Genomic DNA, 15,338 nt, shown 5'->3' with positions numbered 1-15,338 from the left:
CATGCAGGCATCCCACAGCAAGGCCTGGGCAGAAGAACTACATCTCCCAGCGTCCCCCTCCAGCAGCAGCCCACGGGGCCCCTTCTGCCAGGCTCTTACAAAGGGAGCTGGCTCTGATGTAGGGAGATGCCCCTCTGATTTGAGGACCATCTTGGCAGAGGGAGATTTGATCAGCCAAAGCAGTGACCATCTGGAGCTCTGTTTGGGGTGCTCCTGTTTGTCCCCCTCACTGGCTCTGAGGGCCACCCCCCTCCCCATATCCCCTGCCCCTGCTATGAGCTGTGACAACTAATCTTCTCCAGCTCTGTATCCATCAGCTTGTGGAGCGGGGCAGGGGGCAGCCTGCACCAGCTGACTGGGAGCTGGCTCTTGCAGTCACATGAAAACGTGAGCGATGGAGCCCTGCAAGGTGGAGAGATCTGGGTGAAGGCTGCTGACCGGCTCCCAGCCCCGGACACCTCACCTCACCTGCCGACATGTCTGAAGGGCTCTCTCGCAAGGTAAGGGTTGGGTGTACGGTCAGACCCGAGCAGCTTGTGGTTACTGGTCCCTGTTGGACAGGATCAATGCCCGGGGTTCCCTGTGGCCATTCCCAGTCTTCTTAACTGGACACCCCAAGCTCACCCAGGCCTCGCCCCCGACTGAGGAGAACAGTTCCCAAGTCACCAATATGTTTGTCATTGTCCCGTCCCCACTCCTGGATGGCCTAGTTCAATGGAGCGAAGAGCCCTGCCCCTATCTGCTTCTCTTGGCAGCTTTCAGATGTTGGCAGGTGCCAGTCGGTCGTGGCCCCAGCACATCACAGACCAGGGCCACTGCCCGGCCCTGACAGGGGTAAATTAAGCAACATGGCTGACATGTCAGTAGGCATCTGATCTGAAAGTGCCGGAGGCCAGGGCTCTGGGAGTCATGGGCAACGTTCCCTGGTGGTTAATTTCCATGCTGGGCAGTGGGGTGGGGGAGCGAGACCTGGCCGCATGAGCAGGAGCCATTCCTCTGAATCCCCCCAGCATCGCAAGGGTTAAACCAACACCCCCACATGCACTCCTCACTCCCCATCCGGACAGCCTGAGAGACAAGACGCGTGTGGTCCCTTTGCTTGTGTTTTAAACACAAATCTCCAGCCCAGCAACAGGAGGCAAAGGACCGGGTAGCTCAGGCAGCTCTGTATATAAATCCCCAGCATCAGCTGTGCCTTTCCCTCTCTTTGCTCCTATTATGGGGGTCGAGTCTGCCGGGCACGGAGCCTCCCTCAGCTCCCACTAGCTGCACAGGGAGCAGAGCGTGCTCGGGGGAAAGGTGCAGTGCTCAGGATCAGCCCCGTTGCCTTATACCCCAGGGCCCTGACTGGCTTCTGCAGAGCTCTTGTGGCCCTAGGCTTTCCCGTAGGTGGGGAGCCAGGGACAGTCTTTTCTGACCTACCTGTCCACTGGCTTGAAATGTTCCTCCCCGCCCTTCTCCCTGCATTGATCCCTTGCCATGGACTGACAGGGCTGCACACTGCTCGGCTGGTAGAAACAGCGTCAGTGTGCGCTGGCTCTGGGAAAGTGCCTTTCAGCCAAGTCTGTTTGCCACGAGTGGGGCTTTATGTGCAATAGGGACAGGCACCTTCTCATTAGGATAGATCACAAACGGAGCTTTCCATGGCCTCATGAACATTAGACGCAGGAGGAGAGAGGAAAAAAGGCTGGGACTGCTCAGTATAAAATAGAGGTGAGTGAGGGGGGATATGACAGAGGTCTATACAATCATGATTGGCATGGCGAAAGTAAATATATACCCCATTACATAACACAAGAACCAGGGTCACCCGATGAAATTAATGGGCACCAGGTTTAAACCAAACCAAAGGACATTCTTCTTCAGACAAGCCACAATTAACCTGTGGAACTCATTGCCATGGGATATTGTGAAGGCCAAAAGTACATCTGGGTTCAAAAAAGAATTAGATAAGTTCATAGCAGATAGATCCATCAACAGCTATTAGCCAAGATGGTCAAGGACATAACACCATGATCTGGGTGTCCCTAACCCTCCAACTGCCAGAAGCATCTGGCACTGGCCCCTGTCAGAGAAAGGATACTGGGCTAGATGCATAGGCGCCAACTCCATGGGTGCTCCGGGGCTGGAGCATCCATGGCGAAAAAAATGGTGGGTGCTGAGCACCCACCAGCAGCCCCCCTATCAGCTCCCTCCCACCCCCTAGCACCTCCCACCCACCGGCAAGTCCCACTGATCATCCCCTCCCCCACAGCCTCCTGCATGCTGCGATCAGCTGTTTCGCGGCATGCAGGAGGCTGCGGGGAGGCAAGCAAGGATGAGGCACGCTCGGGGGAGGGGGCGGAACTGGGCAGGAAGAGGTGGTGCAGGATGGAGCGGGGGCAGGAGCAGATGGGGCAGGGGTGGGGTCTTGGGGGAAAGGGTGGAGTGGGGATGGGGCCTGGGGCACAGCTGGATGTCGAGCACCCCCAGAACTTTGGCAAGTCGGTGTCTGTGGCTAGATGGACCATTTGTCTGACCCACTATGGCCAGTCTTATGTTTTTAATATTCTGTTACGTAATTGAGTCCATCCATGACAATGCAAAATTGTTTCTTATTGTACATGAATGGGCAGATCTCAGTTATCTGGATAGGGTGAAATTCCCCCTGTGCAGGGGACCAGCACAAATGGCATTTGAGTGGTGCATAGATCTTGTAGGGCTGAAATGGGACGTAACTGGTCTTTGTGCTGGTCCCTACAGCAGGTGACTTTACCTGTACTTTTCTCACCGGTTCTGAACCTTATTCAGTTCTTGGCCTCAAGAATATCCTGTGCCAATGAGTTCCACAGATTAATTAGATGTTGCATTTTTTTTAAAAGGGCTGTCTTTGTATCCCTTGTAAATCTATTGCCCTCTCTCTCCCCATCCTTTCTAAAGAGAGGTTTCTAATAGGACAGGGGTTCTCAGGGGTTATCATCATCCCGCACACTCAGATGGTGACCTCCAGACCCAAATCCAGCACTGTCCCTGCAGCACCTTGGGTATGTAGAAAAACCAGGGTAAGAGATTGGTAAGGAGACAAGACGGACGGAAGCTTGTTGAATGCGATCTAGCTAATGGCCAACCAGGACCTATGATTAGGCAAGGAGTGAATGGGCAGGGCCAGAACGATGCTAATCCCATTCACTTCACTGGAGCTATCCCAGGGATGAATCTGACCCAGGCTTTTGCCCATCTCCATCATAGACGATAAACTTCCCAAGCTCCCCTTCCACAGAGGTTGGGGGAGATCCCCAGCGAGCCTCTGGCAGATGCATTGAAAGGCCAAGGCATTGCTGGGATTGTGTCTAGACAGAGGCTCTGCTCTTCTCTCGCTCCCTCGCTCTCTTTGCTTTCAGTGAGAGAAGGATACGGGGGGCGGCAGGGTCTGACTTGGCTTCCAGAGCAGCAAACCCGGCGTGTGGCGCTGCCTGCGCTGGTCGGGGCCCAGCTTTTCAAAAGGCAAAAGTGGGACATGTGCAGGAGCCCCGCCCACCTCTGTGGCCCCGCCCCTGCTCTGGCTTTTCCTCTCTAGGCCCTGCCCCCTGCTCCGCCTCTCCCCCTGAGGCCCCGCCCTCTGGCCAGGAGAGACGCCCGAGCTGGGCAGTGATGCGAGCCGTCCAGGGAGCCAGGGCTGCTGTGGGGAGCCCCGGACCCTGCACCTGTCCTGGGTGGGGGGGCCAGAAAGCAGCCCCGGCCTGTGTCCCCACCCCCGGCTGTCAGAACCTGCCCTGGAGCCATTGCTGTGGCAGCTAATGGAGCAGCCGCACTGACCGTGAACCTTTATCTCATTCGCTGAGGTTTTAAAACAGCGAGCGGGTGGGTCCCGTCTGCCTCTCGGCGTCTCGTCTCAGCTGGCCTGGTGCCCCGGCTCACTTGCCCCCGCGCACACTGAGCCCGCCCCCCTCCCCGCACAGGATAAACCGGGGGAAAGGAAAGGGGCCTGCGCTGAGCTCTGGCAGGCTGTTCGGCGGAGCCCCTGGGGCTTGGGGTAGTTCAGAATAGACTGGACAGCGGGAACTACTCCCCACCGGACAGCCCCAGTGCTCCTGCCTCCTCATTCAAGCCTGAAGCAGATCGGATGCTCACTGACTCAAGGAACCGGAAAAATGGCTGAGTAAGAACCTTAGGCTTTGGCCTGTTCTCGTTAGGGCTGATTCAGACGGATCCACCCCTACTTTGCCCCCAAATTCTCAGAACCGGGGTTGGGAGGAACCCACTGAATCGAGCAGTGCTGGGAACGAGCAGAGCGTCCAGTCATAGATTGGTAGCAAAGTGTGATCCTGGCGCAGGAGCGATGGAAACGCCCTAAAAGTGTGTGGGGGGGGCACCGTCGGCCAAACCTTGGCCCTGCCCCAACTCCCACTCCCGCTGCCCCGTCTCCCTGAGGCCCCCACCCCCCTTCTCCCCAAGATCCCGCCCCTGCTCCACCCCCCCCCCATCACTCACCCATAGGGCTGGTAAAAAGGCCCTCCCCTGTCCTAGCATCCTGGCCAAATTCCAGCTCTGATCATTCTAGCCGACCTCCCTGAATTCCCCCGGCCGCTTCAGCAGGAGACAAGATTCTTCGTACTTCCTGCCCCAGCCACAGGTCCATGCTGTTGAGGTGAAATGCCCTGGAAAGTCTCCACTGTCAGTTCTCTGTTTGGCAGGCTGGAAAGGCCCCGGATGGTTCGCTGCCCCAGGAGCCATCGGGTTGAACTAGAGGGGAACTGAAAAAAAAATCCAGGAACTGGCAAAAGCTGAGGTTTTAAAACATGCCAAGAGACAGAGGCAGCGGTTAAAAAAAGCAGCTCTGATTTCAGTGTGACTCCGTCCCGCTGCCATCTCCCTCTTCTCCCCGTCTGGGCCAGTCACTCCTCGCGCTGGCTGTTGGCAGTACAGTCGCTCATAGCACCTAGAGGCCGCAGCTGAAAGAGACTGACCCTTCCCCAAAGACCATAGTCTAACAGACAACACAGGCAGTGGCTGGAAGGGGAAACAGAGGCACAGCGAGAGGCAGGGACTTGTACAAATCGCCCAGCAAGGCAGCAGGAGAGCCAGGAACTGAGCCCGGTTCTCCTGTATCCCAGCCCAGCCCTCTGTCCATTGAACCATATCTTGTCTTAAAATTGGATTGTGAACGCCCGGGGCCAGGACTGTCTCCCCATGCGTTTGTTTGCCCCTGGCCCATGCGCGATTGGGTGCTGCTGTCCTATGAGACTAATCATACCATACGTGCACTCGTTGCTGTTTCAGGTCCCGGTGACGTTTGACGACGTTGCCGTCTATTTCTCTGCGGAGGAGTGGGAGATTTTGGCAGAATGGCAGAGGGAGCTTTACAAGGAGGTGATGAAGGAGAACCTGGAGGCTGTGCTTTCTCTAGGTAAGGCACCAATCTGCCTTCCCTGTACCTGGTCCCTCCCTCCTGCATTACTTTGGGCAGGATTCTCTAGTGTTTTGTGTTACACTGTAATGAACTGGCTCGGGTGCGGAGGTGCACACTGCCCTCTAGTGGATGGGACTATAACTGGCCAATTGCGTGTCCTAGGGCCCATACTGCTAACAGCTAAATGAGATTGTCCTTTGGCTTAGGGAGTAGTAGACTGTGATTTTGGAGCAGGGGGATCCAGGTCCTAGTGCCATCCCACCCCCAAATTCCAGCTGGCTGTAACAAGCAAACTAGTTAGAACAGTGAAGTCCCAAATGGCCCTGGGTCTGTTACAATGCAGGTGTAGCATTATACACGCTCCTTCTCACGTTCCTCCCAGCGACGTTCAAGGAAATTAAAAAATCTCTCTCTAGCGTAATGAAATGTCCCCCAGCTAAGCTCCCACTGCGGAGCATAGGTGGTTAGCCTGAGTGGAAGAAGGGCGTCTCAAGAAAGAGCCGGCATTACCAACTCGCGTGATATTATCATGCAGCTTGTGATATTTGCTGTTCTTCTTAAAGCCCCAACTCCTGGAATCAGGTGATTACAGGAGAGTCTCAGCTTTCCTTAAAGGAAAAAGTACGTTGCTAGCCCTCCGGGTCACGGGGAAAAGCTCTGCCGAGTTTCTCTGAGACTCCTCAGTCTGAACCCTAAAGCTTGTCATCGTCTTTCTCGGGAAGGATTCCAGATCCCCAGACCAGGCGTCGTGTCCCTGATGGAGCGAGGGGGAGAGGCCTGTGTCCAGTATCCCAGGGACCCTGCACCTGAGACCCACTTTGAGGGTGAGTGTGTGGCTCACAAGGTTCTGTGGGCAAATCTGACGGGGGCCCAGTTCTCTCTCTTAAAGGTTTTGCACAGGCTATGTCAGGGGTGGCTGAACTGCGGCTCTTTTATCATTCAAGTGTGGCTCGCAGAGCCCCCCAAGCCTCTCCCATTCTCTGCCTACCACACTGGGGGTTGGGGGAGAGCTCAGGGCTTCTGCCCTGCGGGGGAGTGGTGGGGCTAGGGGCTTCTGCCAGAGACGACTGGTGCCTGCTGAGAGGGGGCACGATTTAAAGATTCCCCCCCATAGCTTGAGTCATGCCGCGCCAGGCACGCCCCTTCTCTTATCCTCACGGGGTGTTAACTCCCATGGAGAGGCAGCGCAAACAGCTGGGACGGGAGCTGCAGGGAGGGGCCACTGCTTCAGCTCTGTGGGGAGCGGCAGAACCTGCCCCTTTCCCCACAGCCGCAGCTCCCAGCTCCAGCAGCTGCTGTGCAGGGAGGGGGCCCTGTTTCACCATGTGACCAACAAACCCTGGCAAAAATCTGGGAGGCATGTGCCCCCCCTGGGCCCCCCACACATCGCCTCTGGCTTCTGCCCCACGGGTGGGGGGTGTCTCAGGAATGCAGTCCCAGGGGGGCATGTCTGCTGGGGCTCGGGGCGTCCGCGGGAGCCCCAGCAGGTGAACCCCGTCTCTCAAATGTCTGAAGATTGTCGCCTGCGGCTCGGAGGGCCAGTAAGTTTCATAGAATCATAGAATCTCAGGGTTGGAAGGGACCTCAGGAGGTATCTAGTCCAACCCCCTGCTCAAAGCAGGACCAACCCCAACTAAATCATCCCAGCCAGGGCTTTGTCAAGCCTGACCTTAAAAACCTCTAAGGAAGGAGATTCCACCACCTCCCTAGGGAACCCATCCCAGTGCTTCACCACCCTACTAGTGAAATAGTGTTTCCTAATATCCAACCTAAACCTCCCCCTCTGCAACTTGAGACCATTACTCCTTGTTCTGTCATCTTCTACCACTGAGAACAGTCTAGATCCATCCTCTTTGGAACCCCCTTTCAGGTAGTTGAAAGCAGCTATCAAATCCCCCCTCATTCTTCTCTTCTGCAGACTAAACAATCCCAGTTCCCTCAGCCTCTCCTCATAAGTCATGTGCTCCAGCCCCCTAATCATTTTTGTTGCCCTCCGCTGGACTCTCTCCAATTTATCCACATCCTTCTTGTAGCGTGGGGCCCAAAACTGGACACAGTACTCCAAATGAGGCCTCACCAGTGCTGAGTAGAGGGGAATGATCACATCCCTCGATCTGCTGGAAGGGGAACCCCTGGGCTACTATAAAATCTGTACCCAGCATCTCAGACAAAATCCTGGTGGAGCAGGACCATATTCCCGCGCGTACCCCTAGGAAGCCCAGGGGCTGAATTGTAGTGGGACATGGTGAGTGATACGGTGGCTGCATTTATAAAATCCTGGGCTCTGAGAGCCAAGGCCGTAACCCTCAAACGAGTGCAAAAGGACTGGCCACGCCGACAGTCACCCCGGCCCCGGGGCTGGGGTTACCCCTGAACGGGTAAGACAGAGCGACGTCCCCGAGCGCCTTTAGCTAACGCTCAGTGATGGACCTGCCCCCACTGTCCAAGCTCCCTCCCGCCCCAGGAGGTGAGTGGCCAGGACAGCGCCCCCAACAGGGGGGTTTGCAGCACGCGGGCTGAGCAGTGAGGGGCAGGGGCTGGGGCTGGGGCTGGGCTGCGTCAGCGGCATCACGCTGTATTTGAACCTTTCAGGAAATGGCTTCCTAGGCCCATCGATCGGGCTGCTGAGCAGCCGCAGCAGCCAAGAGAAGCCCCCTCTCTACCCAGCTGTGATGCACGTGCCCAGTGGGGCCGTCGCAGCTGCAGTGAGTTCGGCCCGCGGGCGCAGCCTGGCTGCCAGCTGGGGAAGGCTCCTGAGCTCCTGGGCTGCTGGGGAACTGGCTCTGGAGCAATGCACGACGGGCATGAGGACACCTCCGGGCTGCCGCCGAACCGCCAGCAGAGCCAGGCAGAGGAGCAGCGGCACCGGCGCCCCAGAGGGAAGGGCAGCGTGGCCGCGCAGCGCCGCCCGAGAGCTGAGCGGCAGGCGAGGCCATTGCAGTGCCCCCACTGCGTGAAGAGCTTCACCGCCCGGGCCAGGCTCACCGAGCACCTGCGGACGCACTCGGGCGACAGGCCCTTCAAGTGCCCGGACTGCGGCAAGACCTTCGGCAAGCACTCGGTCTTCGTGGTGCACCGCCGCAACCACACGGGCGCGCGCCCCTTCCCGTGCCCGGCCTGCGAGAAGCGCTTCAGCCACCGCTCCCACTTGACGGTGCACCAGCGCATCCACGGGGACGAGCGCCCCTACCCCTGCGCCGACTGCCACAAGCCCGGCTCACGGTGCACCGGCGCACGCACACCGGCGAGCGGCCCTACGCCTGCGCCGAGTGCCAGCGGCGCTTCAACCACCGCTCCCATCTCATCGTGCACCAGCGCACGCACACGGGCGAGAAGCCCTACGCCTGCGCCCAGTGCGGGAAGAGCTTCATCAAGCGGTGCAACCTCCTGGTGCACCAGCGCACGCACACCGGGGAGAAGCCGTACCGCTGCACCGAGTGCGACCGGCCCTTCATCCAGCGCTCCAACCTGGTGCTGCACCTGCGCACCCACTCCGGCGAGCGCCCCTACCGCTGCGCCCAGTGCCAGAAGGGATTCATCCGCCACGCCCAGCTCACGGTGCACCAGCGCAGCCACACTGGGGAGCGCCCCTACCGCTGCCTCAAGTGCGGCAAGGGCTTCCACCAGCCGACCAACCTGGCCGCTCACCAGCGGACTCACCTGGCGGAGAGGGCCCTGCCGTGCAGCCAGCCTGCCCGTGCCTTGCTGAGCCCCAGGGAGAGCACCTAGGAGGGATGCAGCCGACGCGGTCAGAGGCTGTTGGAGCCTGATCCTGTTCAGCCAGGCCTACGTTCCTCTGGAAACTGGGCGACATCCAGCCAAGCACTGTACCTTCCCCGCCCCCCAGAGTGTGGCACGGGACCGTGTAACACCAGGGATCCCTGCAGCCACTGGGCCCCAGGGGACAGCCACACTCTGAATGCTTTAATGGCAGCTGCGAGCTTCCCCCAGCGTCCATTGTTATCCTGCAAGGGACCATGGCAGTGATGGGGAGGGTCTGTCTCTCGGCCAGACTTACAAGGAAATTCCTAGTTAATCTCAGCTCAGCCGCTCAGCGTGCCTGGGTAGGCGGTAGCATGCGTGTGGGGTGGGGGTCTCCGTCACAGCACCACGGGCCTCTCTGTGAACGGGTGTGAGCACACACGTGGTCCTGTCTTGCTGCTGTGATTATTTCTTTGTATTGCAGAATCATCTAGTCCTGGGCCAGGTGCTAGGTGCTGTACAACACAGAATAGAAAGGCCATCCCTGCCCCAATGAGCTTACTGCTAGGACAGGAGAAAACAAACAGCTACAGCCAGACAGACGGGCCGGGGCGCCCAGGGAAACAATGAGTCGGTACTGGTCAGCGGGCAGCACACCCACTGCCGAACCGGTGCCAGGTTTCCTATAGCGTTTTCGTCTCCCACGGGACCTTTCATCTGTCTATGACCTTTACCGGGGGCGGCTCTAGCTTTTTTGCCGCCCCAAGCACGGCAGGCTGCTTTCGGCGGCTTACCTGCGGGAGGTCCCCAGTCCCGCGGATTCGGCGGCTTGCCTGCGGGAGGTCCCCAGTCCCGCGGATTCGGCGGCACGCCTGCGGGAGGCCCCCGGTCCCGCGGATTCGGCTGCGCGCCTGCGGGAGGCCCCCGGTCCCCCGGATACGGCGGCTTGCCTGCGGGAGGCCCCCGGTCCCGCGGATTCGGCGGCTTGCCTGCGGGAGGTCCCCGGTCCCGCGGATTTGGCGGCACGCCTGCGGGAGGCCCCCGGTCCCGCGGATTCGGCGGCTTGCCTGCGGGAGGCCCCCGGTCCCGCGGATTCGGCGGCTTGCCTGCGGGAGGCCCCCGGTCCCGCGGATTCGGCGGCTTGCCTGCGGGAGGCCCCCGGTCCCGCGGATTCGGCGGCTTTCCTGCGGGAGGTCCCCGGTCCCGCGGATTCGGCGGCTTTCCTGCGGGAGGCCCCCGGTCCCGCGGATTCGGCGGCTTGCCTGCGGGAGGCCCCCGGTCCCGTGGATTCGGCGGCTTGCCTGCGGGAGGTCCCCGGTCCCGCGGATTCGGCAGGCTTGCCTGCGGGAGGCCCCCGGTCCCGCGGATTCGGTGGCATGCCTGCGGGAGGTCCCCGGTCCCGCGGATTCGGCGGCTTGCCTGCGGGAGGTCCCCGGTCCCGCGGATTCGGCAGGCTTGCCTGCGGGAGGCCCCCGGTCCCGTGGATTCGGTGGCATGCCTGCGGGAGGTCCCCGGTCCCGCGGATTCGGCGGCTTGCCTGTGGGAGGTCCCCGGTCCCGCGGATTCGGCGGCACGCCTGCGGGAGGCCCCCGGTCCCGCGGATTCGGCGGCACGCCTGCGGGAGGCCCCCGGTCCCGCGGATTCGGCGGCACGCCTGCGATAGGTCCCCGGTCCCGCAGCTTCAGCGTACCCACCGCCGAATTGCCGCCGTCTCCGCAGGACCGGCAGACCTCCCCACCACGCTTGGAGCGCTGGTGCCTGGAGCTGCCGCTGCCCTTTACCACCTCTGCTGCAGCGAGCCGTGCATACAGGCTCGGGGGCCCGAACTCCTCCCGCTCTCTCCTTCTTGCACTTGTAACGCCTCCAGCACTGCAAAACCCACCCAAGGAAGGGCTCAGTCGTAGTTTATCTGCATTGAGCTCCACTCCCCAGGCCCTGCATTGCCCTCTGCTTGAGCTAGCACACATTAGCCAGGCAGGGGGGTTGCTCTGGCTGAGTCCCGTTGCTCTCTGGGAGGGGTGGGGTGTGTGTGCACTGCAGATGCAGTAGGGCCTCCAGCTGGGCTCTCCGTGTGGGCACCAGGGCGCTTCCTTCCCAGCCAGGCTGCTGGCCCTTGTGCTGCTTTAGTTTTCGCTCACCTCACAACAAGCTACCTCAACTCGCTCAACAACCAAGCTAGAGCTACCTCAGCCCCCTTCGGGCCCCGCCTCCTGGCCCGTGCTCCTCGCTGGGGTCTTCTCTTAGCAGACGTGTTGCCAAATGGCTGCTCCCAAACACAACACAGGCTCAGCGTCAGTCCTTAGCAAGGCGGGGACAGCCAGACCCGGGAAAATATACAGTCGCCTTTTCCTTGCACAGGCCCTGCTTGGTCCGGCCAGTTCATCCCCCCTACCCCTGCTAGGCAGGCAGGCCAATCACTGTCCTCCTGTTACAAGACTCAGGGGGAGACCCCCTCCTTGGCTAGCAGAGTATTAGGGCGTTTTCACTCACCCTTAGGACACTGACGATGACGAGATGTCTCGTCTCCCAGCTATAGGAACCTGCAATATCCAAATGCAATTGACGTCACCCGTTTTACTGGGATGTAGAATCCCAAAAGTGGGTGATAGAAGGACCTAGTAAAATCACATCATGTTTATCCCGGGGACAACACAAAGCTGTGCCCTGCTCTGTATGCTCCAGGCCTTTGCCAGGCCAGGCTGCAGTGACTTCAGAGACAGGCTCTGGGTGTCCCTGCTAGAAGCTGGCACTGGCTAACAGGGGCTGGATCACCCAATAATTGCCCTGGGGAGTTAATTCCCTCTGGGGCACCTGGCCCTGGCTGCTGTCACAAGACAGGACACTGGGCCAGACGGCCCATTGGTCTGACCCAGTGTGGCCGTTCTGATGCTCTTAAACTAGCGCCCAAGTCAGGGGTAAGAAACTTGTGTCCCTAGTGCGTTGGAAAGCGACTGGAGGCAGCAATGAGCTGATTTCTATGCAGCCCTGGCCATGCAGCTTCTGCAGCGTCAGAGACCAGCACAGGGTGGGTTCCCCCATCGCGCTGCTTTTCACGTGGTGCTAAGTTCCTACCGTTTTCATGCGCTAGCCGCCCTGTAACGTGGGGAGAGACACAGCCCAGGGATTAGACCACAGAAACGGCTGAGCTCTGCCCCTGGCGCTGACCATGCTACCGGGCACCCGTCACTGAACCACTCTGTCCCGCCCTCCCTCCTCTGGGGATTAGCCCTGGGGGAGAGCTGGCCTGGAGAGTCATTAGTGCTTGGCTCAGTGCTCTGGGGGCCAGGGAGGGCCACTGCCACTGAACTCCACAGAGCTGCCTCAGTTTCTGCCCATAGATCCTTTGGCCCTGAATCGCCGCGGTGTCAGGAAACGGAGGGAATCTTCAGTGCCATTAACCGTGGGGGTCGGTGTTTCAAAACATGGCATTTTTGAGCACCAGCAAGTCCACCCTGCGTTTAGAGGCAGAAAACGCAAAGTATTCATGATGCTGATGAATCGTGAATACTACTAACACTAAACAGACACAATGATGTTTGTTACCTGGCTGTTTGAGGGGTGCACGGGTGGCCTGTTGCTTTACTTTGCTTCCGGTACTAGACTGTTTGCCAACATTTCAGTGAGCACAGAGTCCTTGCTAGGGCTGACTGTAACGCCTCTTCTGGCAGGGGCTGGAGCCTTTAGGATGGCCACGCTGTTTACTTGCTTTCCTAAGTTTAAGGCAGACACGTGGGGCCAGTATCTGATAATAATAATTGGAGATATACCAATCTCCTAGAACTGGAAGGGACCTTGAAAGGTCATCAAGTCCAGCCCCTGCCTTCACTAGCAGGACCAATTTTTGCCCCAGAATCCTAAGTGGCCCTCTTGAGAATTGAACTCACAGCCCTGGGTTTAGCAGGCCAATGCTCAAATCACTGAGCTATCCCTCACTTATGCCAATATAACTCTGCAGTGACTCCTCCTAAGGCATCAGGCAGAACCTGAGGTCAGACGCTCCGCTCAGTCCTTTATAAGCATGTAACGATTGGGCGCATTTCCTTCTCGTGGTATGGGAGTGCGTGTGTCAGTCCAATCTGGAATCTCTTGGGCTCTGTTTTTGAGTGTGATAATGGCCCCAAACGTCTGGTGGTAATTATCTAGTAGCCAAAAGCTCTTTGGCAGCCGCACTAGTTTATCTTAAAGCAGGACCCCTTGGTCCTCCCTCAAAACTGAGACGTGAACAGAACTGCAAATGCACCTGCTGCATCCCAGAATTCAAAGCTGTAGCCAGTTTGCATAATGGAAAATTGCTTTATCCCAACCCCCTGCCTTCCCATTAGCTGTTTAATCTCCGTCTCGTTCTAACCCCCTCTTAAGCCCCTCCACTACAACGGAATTGTGTGGCAGCCATTTTGCATTGTCACACCAGCCGTGAACACAGGACATTACAGCAAGCATGTGAACATTCAAAATGGCTGCTGCTGGGGCCTGCTCCTTTAATCTGGGTTTTTTGGCCCTTTACAGCCCAAGCACTGGTTGTAGAGAGAGGATCTTCTTGCTGCTTACAAAGCCACGGGATGGCTGGGGGGAGTGGGGAAGGGTCATAGCTTTTGATCTCTGAGTTTAAAACTGGATGTAAGTAAATATACGAACTCAAGTCAGGAATAAGGATAATCTGGTATTTGTGTATTGCGGGGGGGTACTTCCGTTTTTAAAGGATTATGTGCTGAGAAATGTATTGAATTGTATTTTAAATATTTCTGGGTATATCTAACCTCACCTAATTTCTGATATTTAATTTCAGTGAATAATCAAATGGTTGTTTCTATCTTGGTCATTGATGTTAATGAATTTCACTGCAAATATAACCTGGAGATTAAACTGACCAGCTGCTGCTTTAAAAGTGACTTTTTCCTCCCAGTGCCTCTGCCTGGGTTTCTTTTTAATGCTCCAGTGGAGTATAAGTAATGCAAAAACCATAAGTAATCATGTGTGAATGTCAGGCCAGGGATCATTACGATTTCTTTTGTGCGTGTGATAAAGGCAAGTGCTTTAAATAAAAACCAAACCAAACCAAACCCAACACCCATCCTATTTTTGTCATGCTAGCAGTAGGACCCTCTTGTTCTTTTGTGTTATCTGTTAGGGACATAAATTGAATGTTTAAAAGGTGCAGTGTGCTTGCATTTTCTTTACAGATGGAGTTATTTACAGAAATATGAATGAATAAAAGAAACTTTGTTTGTTTTAAAAGCACAAGGCGTAATTCACCTGTGGAACTCATTAGCCCAAGATATCACAGAGGCTAAGACTCAAAACAGGGCTGTATATTAGCAAACATCCACAGTTAGCTAAAGGCAGGGTTTTTTATGTGAGTGATAAAATATTGCACTTCAGGGCGTAACCCAACTATTAGGGGTTTAGGACAAATTTTCCTCCATGGTATGGGCCCGTTTTTATATCCTTGTCCATTATAGGGTTTCTCTCACTCTTCACCGAAGTATCTGGCACTGGCCTTGGTAGCCGAGGGGACATGCAAGCGGACGGAGCAGTGGTCTGAGCAGGTCTGGCAATTCCTGCGTTGACAGTCTGGGAGAAATACTCTGTGGTAAATGGTTATACTAAAGCCTCTGGCCAGAGCTTGAAAGCTGAACGGTTCCCCTCTGCCCCATGAGGCTTCCTGGTCTGTTTTCTGTCAGTGAACCCATCACCCACTGGAATAAAGAGCGACAAGACTCACTCTATATTTCCCACGTTCCATATGTAATAGATGGGAGTTGGGGAAGTTCAAAGACTGAGCCAAATTGTCAGGGGTTTTGAGCCCCACAACTCACAGTGAAGTCAGCCAGCCAGCCACGTACACTGGCCCTGCTGGGATCTAGGCCCCAGGAAATGCGGTGGGCTTTGGATTTGGAGCATTAATAATTATGGGCCACAGGTTTTGCTTGCCTAACACGAACTGCCTCGAGCCCGATTGCCAGCACGGCTGAGGGCCTGCAGCATTTCCCACACTCGGGACAGTTGTAGACTCTCCTGTATCCATTCCCTGGGGTTCTTCAAGACCTGGTTTCCTACCAACCCTTTTCCCACTCGCCGTCTGAGGAACGGGCCTCTCTTGAGCACGGATTCGTTGGTGAATTTGCAGAAGTGGTTTCAGTCTGAACCAGGGGCAGTGCTATGTATTTTGCTGCTCCAAGCATGGCAGTCAGGTGGCTTGCGGCGTCGCGCCTGCGGGTGATCTGCCAGTCCCGCGCCTTCCGCGTAA

At 57.2% G+C, this 15,338-nt stretch overlaps 1 protein-coding gene and 1 pseudogene across 1 annotated transcript; both read left to right on the top strand.

Moving 5' to 3' along the window:
* Positions 1-339: 339 nt before the first annotated feature.
* On the top strand, positions 340-8,146 carry LOC123363302 (protein ZNF783-like). The gene is made up of 5 exons (XM_045004163.1): positions 340-500; positions 5,260-5,386; positions 6,112-6,213; positions 7,982-8,074; positions 8,118-8,146. Exons 1-5 carry the CDS (start codon positions 477-479, stop codon positions 8,144-8,146), a joined length of 375 nt encoding a protein of 124 aa, XP_044860098.1. The 5' UTR covers positions 340-476.
* LOC123363158 lies at positions 8,055-9,886 on the top strand (annotated as a pseudogene).
* Positions 9,887-15,338: the final 5,452 nt, after the last annotated feature.

Source organism: Mauremys mutica, chromosome 2 (assembly GCF_020497125.1).
Source record: "Mauremys mutica isolate MM-2020 ecotype Southern chromosome 2, ASM2049712v1, whole genome shotgun sequence".
NCBI classification, from domain to species: domain Eukaryota; kingdom Metazoa; phylum Chordata; order Testudines; family Geoemydidae; genus Mauremys; species Mauremys mutica.
The sequence above is the reverse complement of the archived record's forward strand: the minus strand, read 5'-3'. Positions and strand labels throughout refer to the sequence as shown.

Coding starts and splice junctions, on each gene's coding strand:
- LOC123363302 (XM_045004163.1), top strand. CDS start 477: ATGTCTGAAGGGCTCTCTCGCAAG. Junction 5,387..6,111: donor GGAGGCTGTGCTTTCTCTAG/GTAAGGCACCAA, acceptor TTTCTCGGGAAG/GATTCCAGATCCCCAGACCA. Junction 8,075..8,117: donor AGCTGTGATGCACGTGCCCA/GTGGGGCCGTCG, acceptor CCGCGGGCGCAG/CCTGGCTGCCAGCTGGGGAA.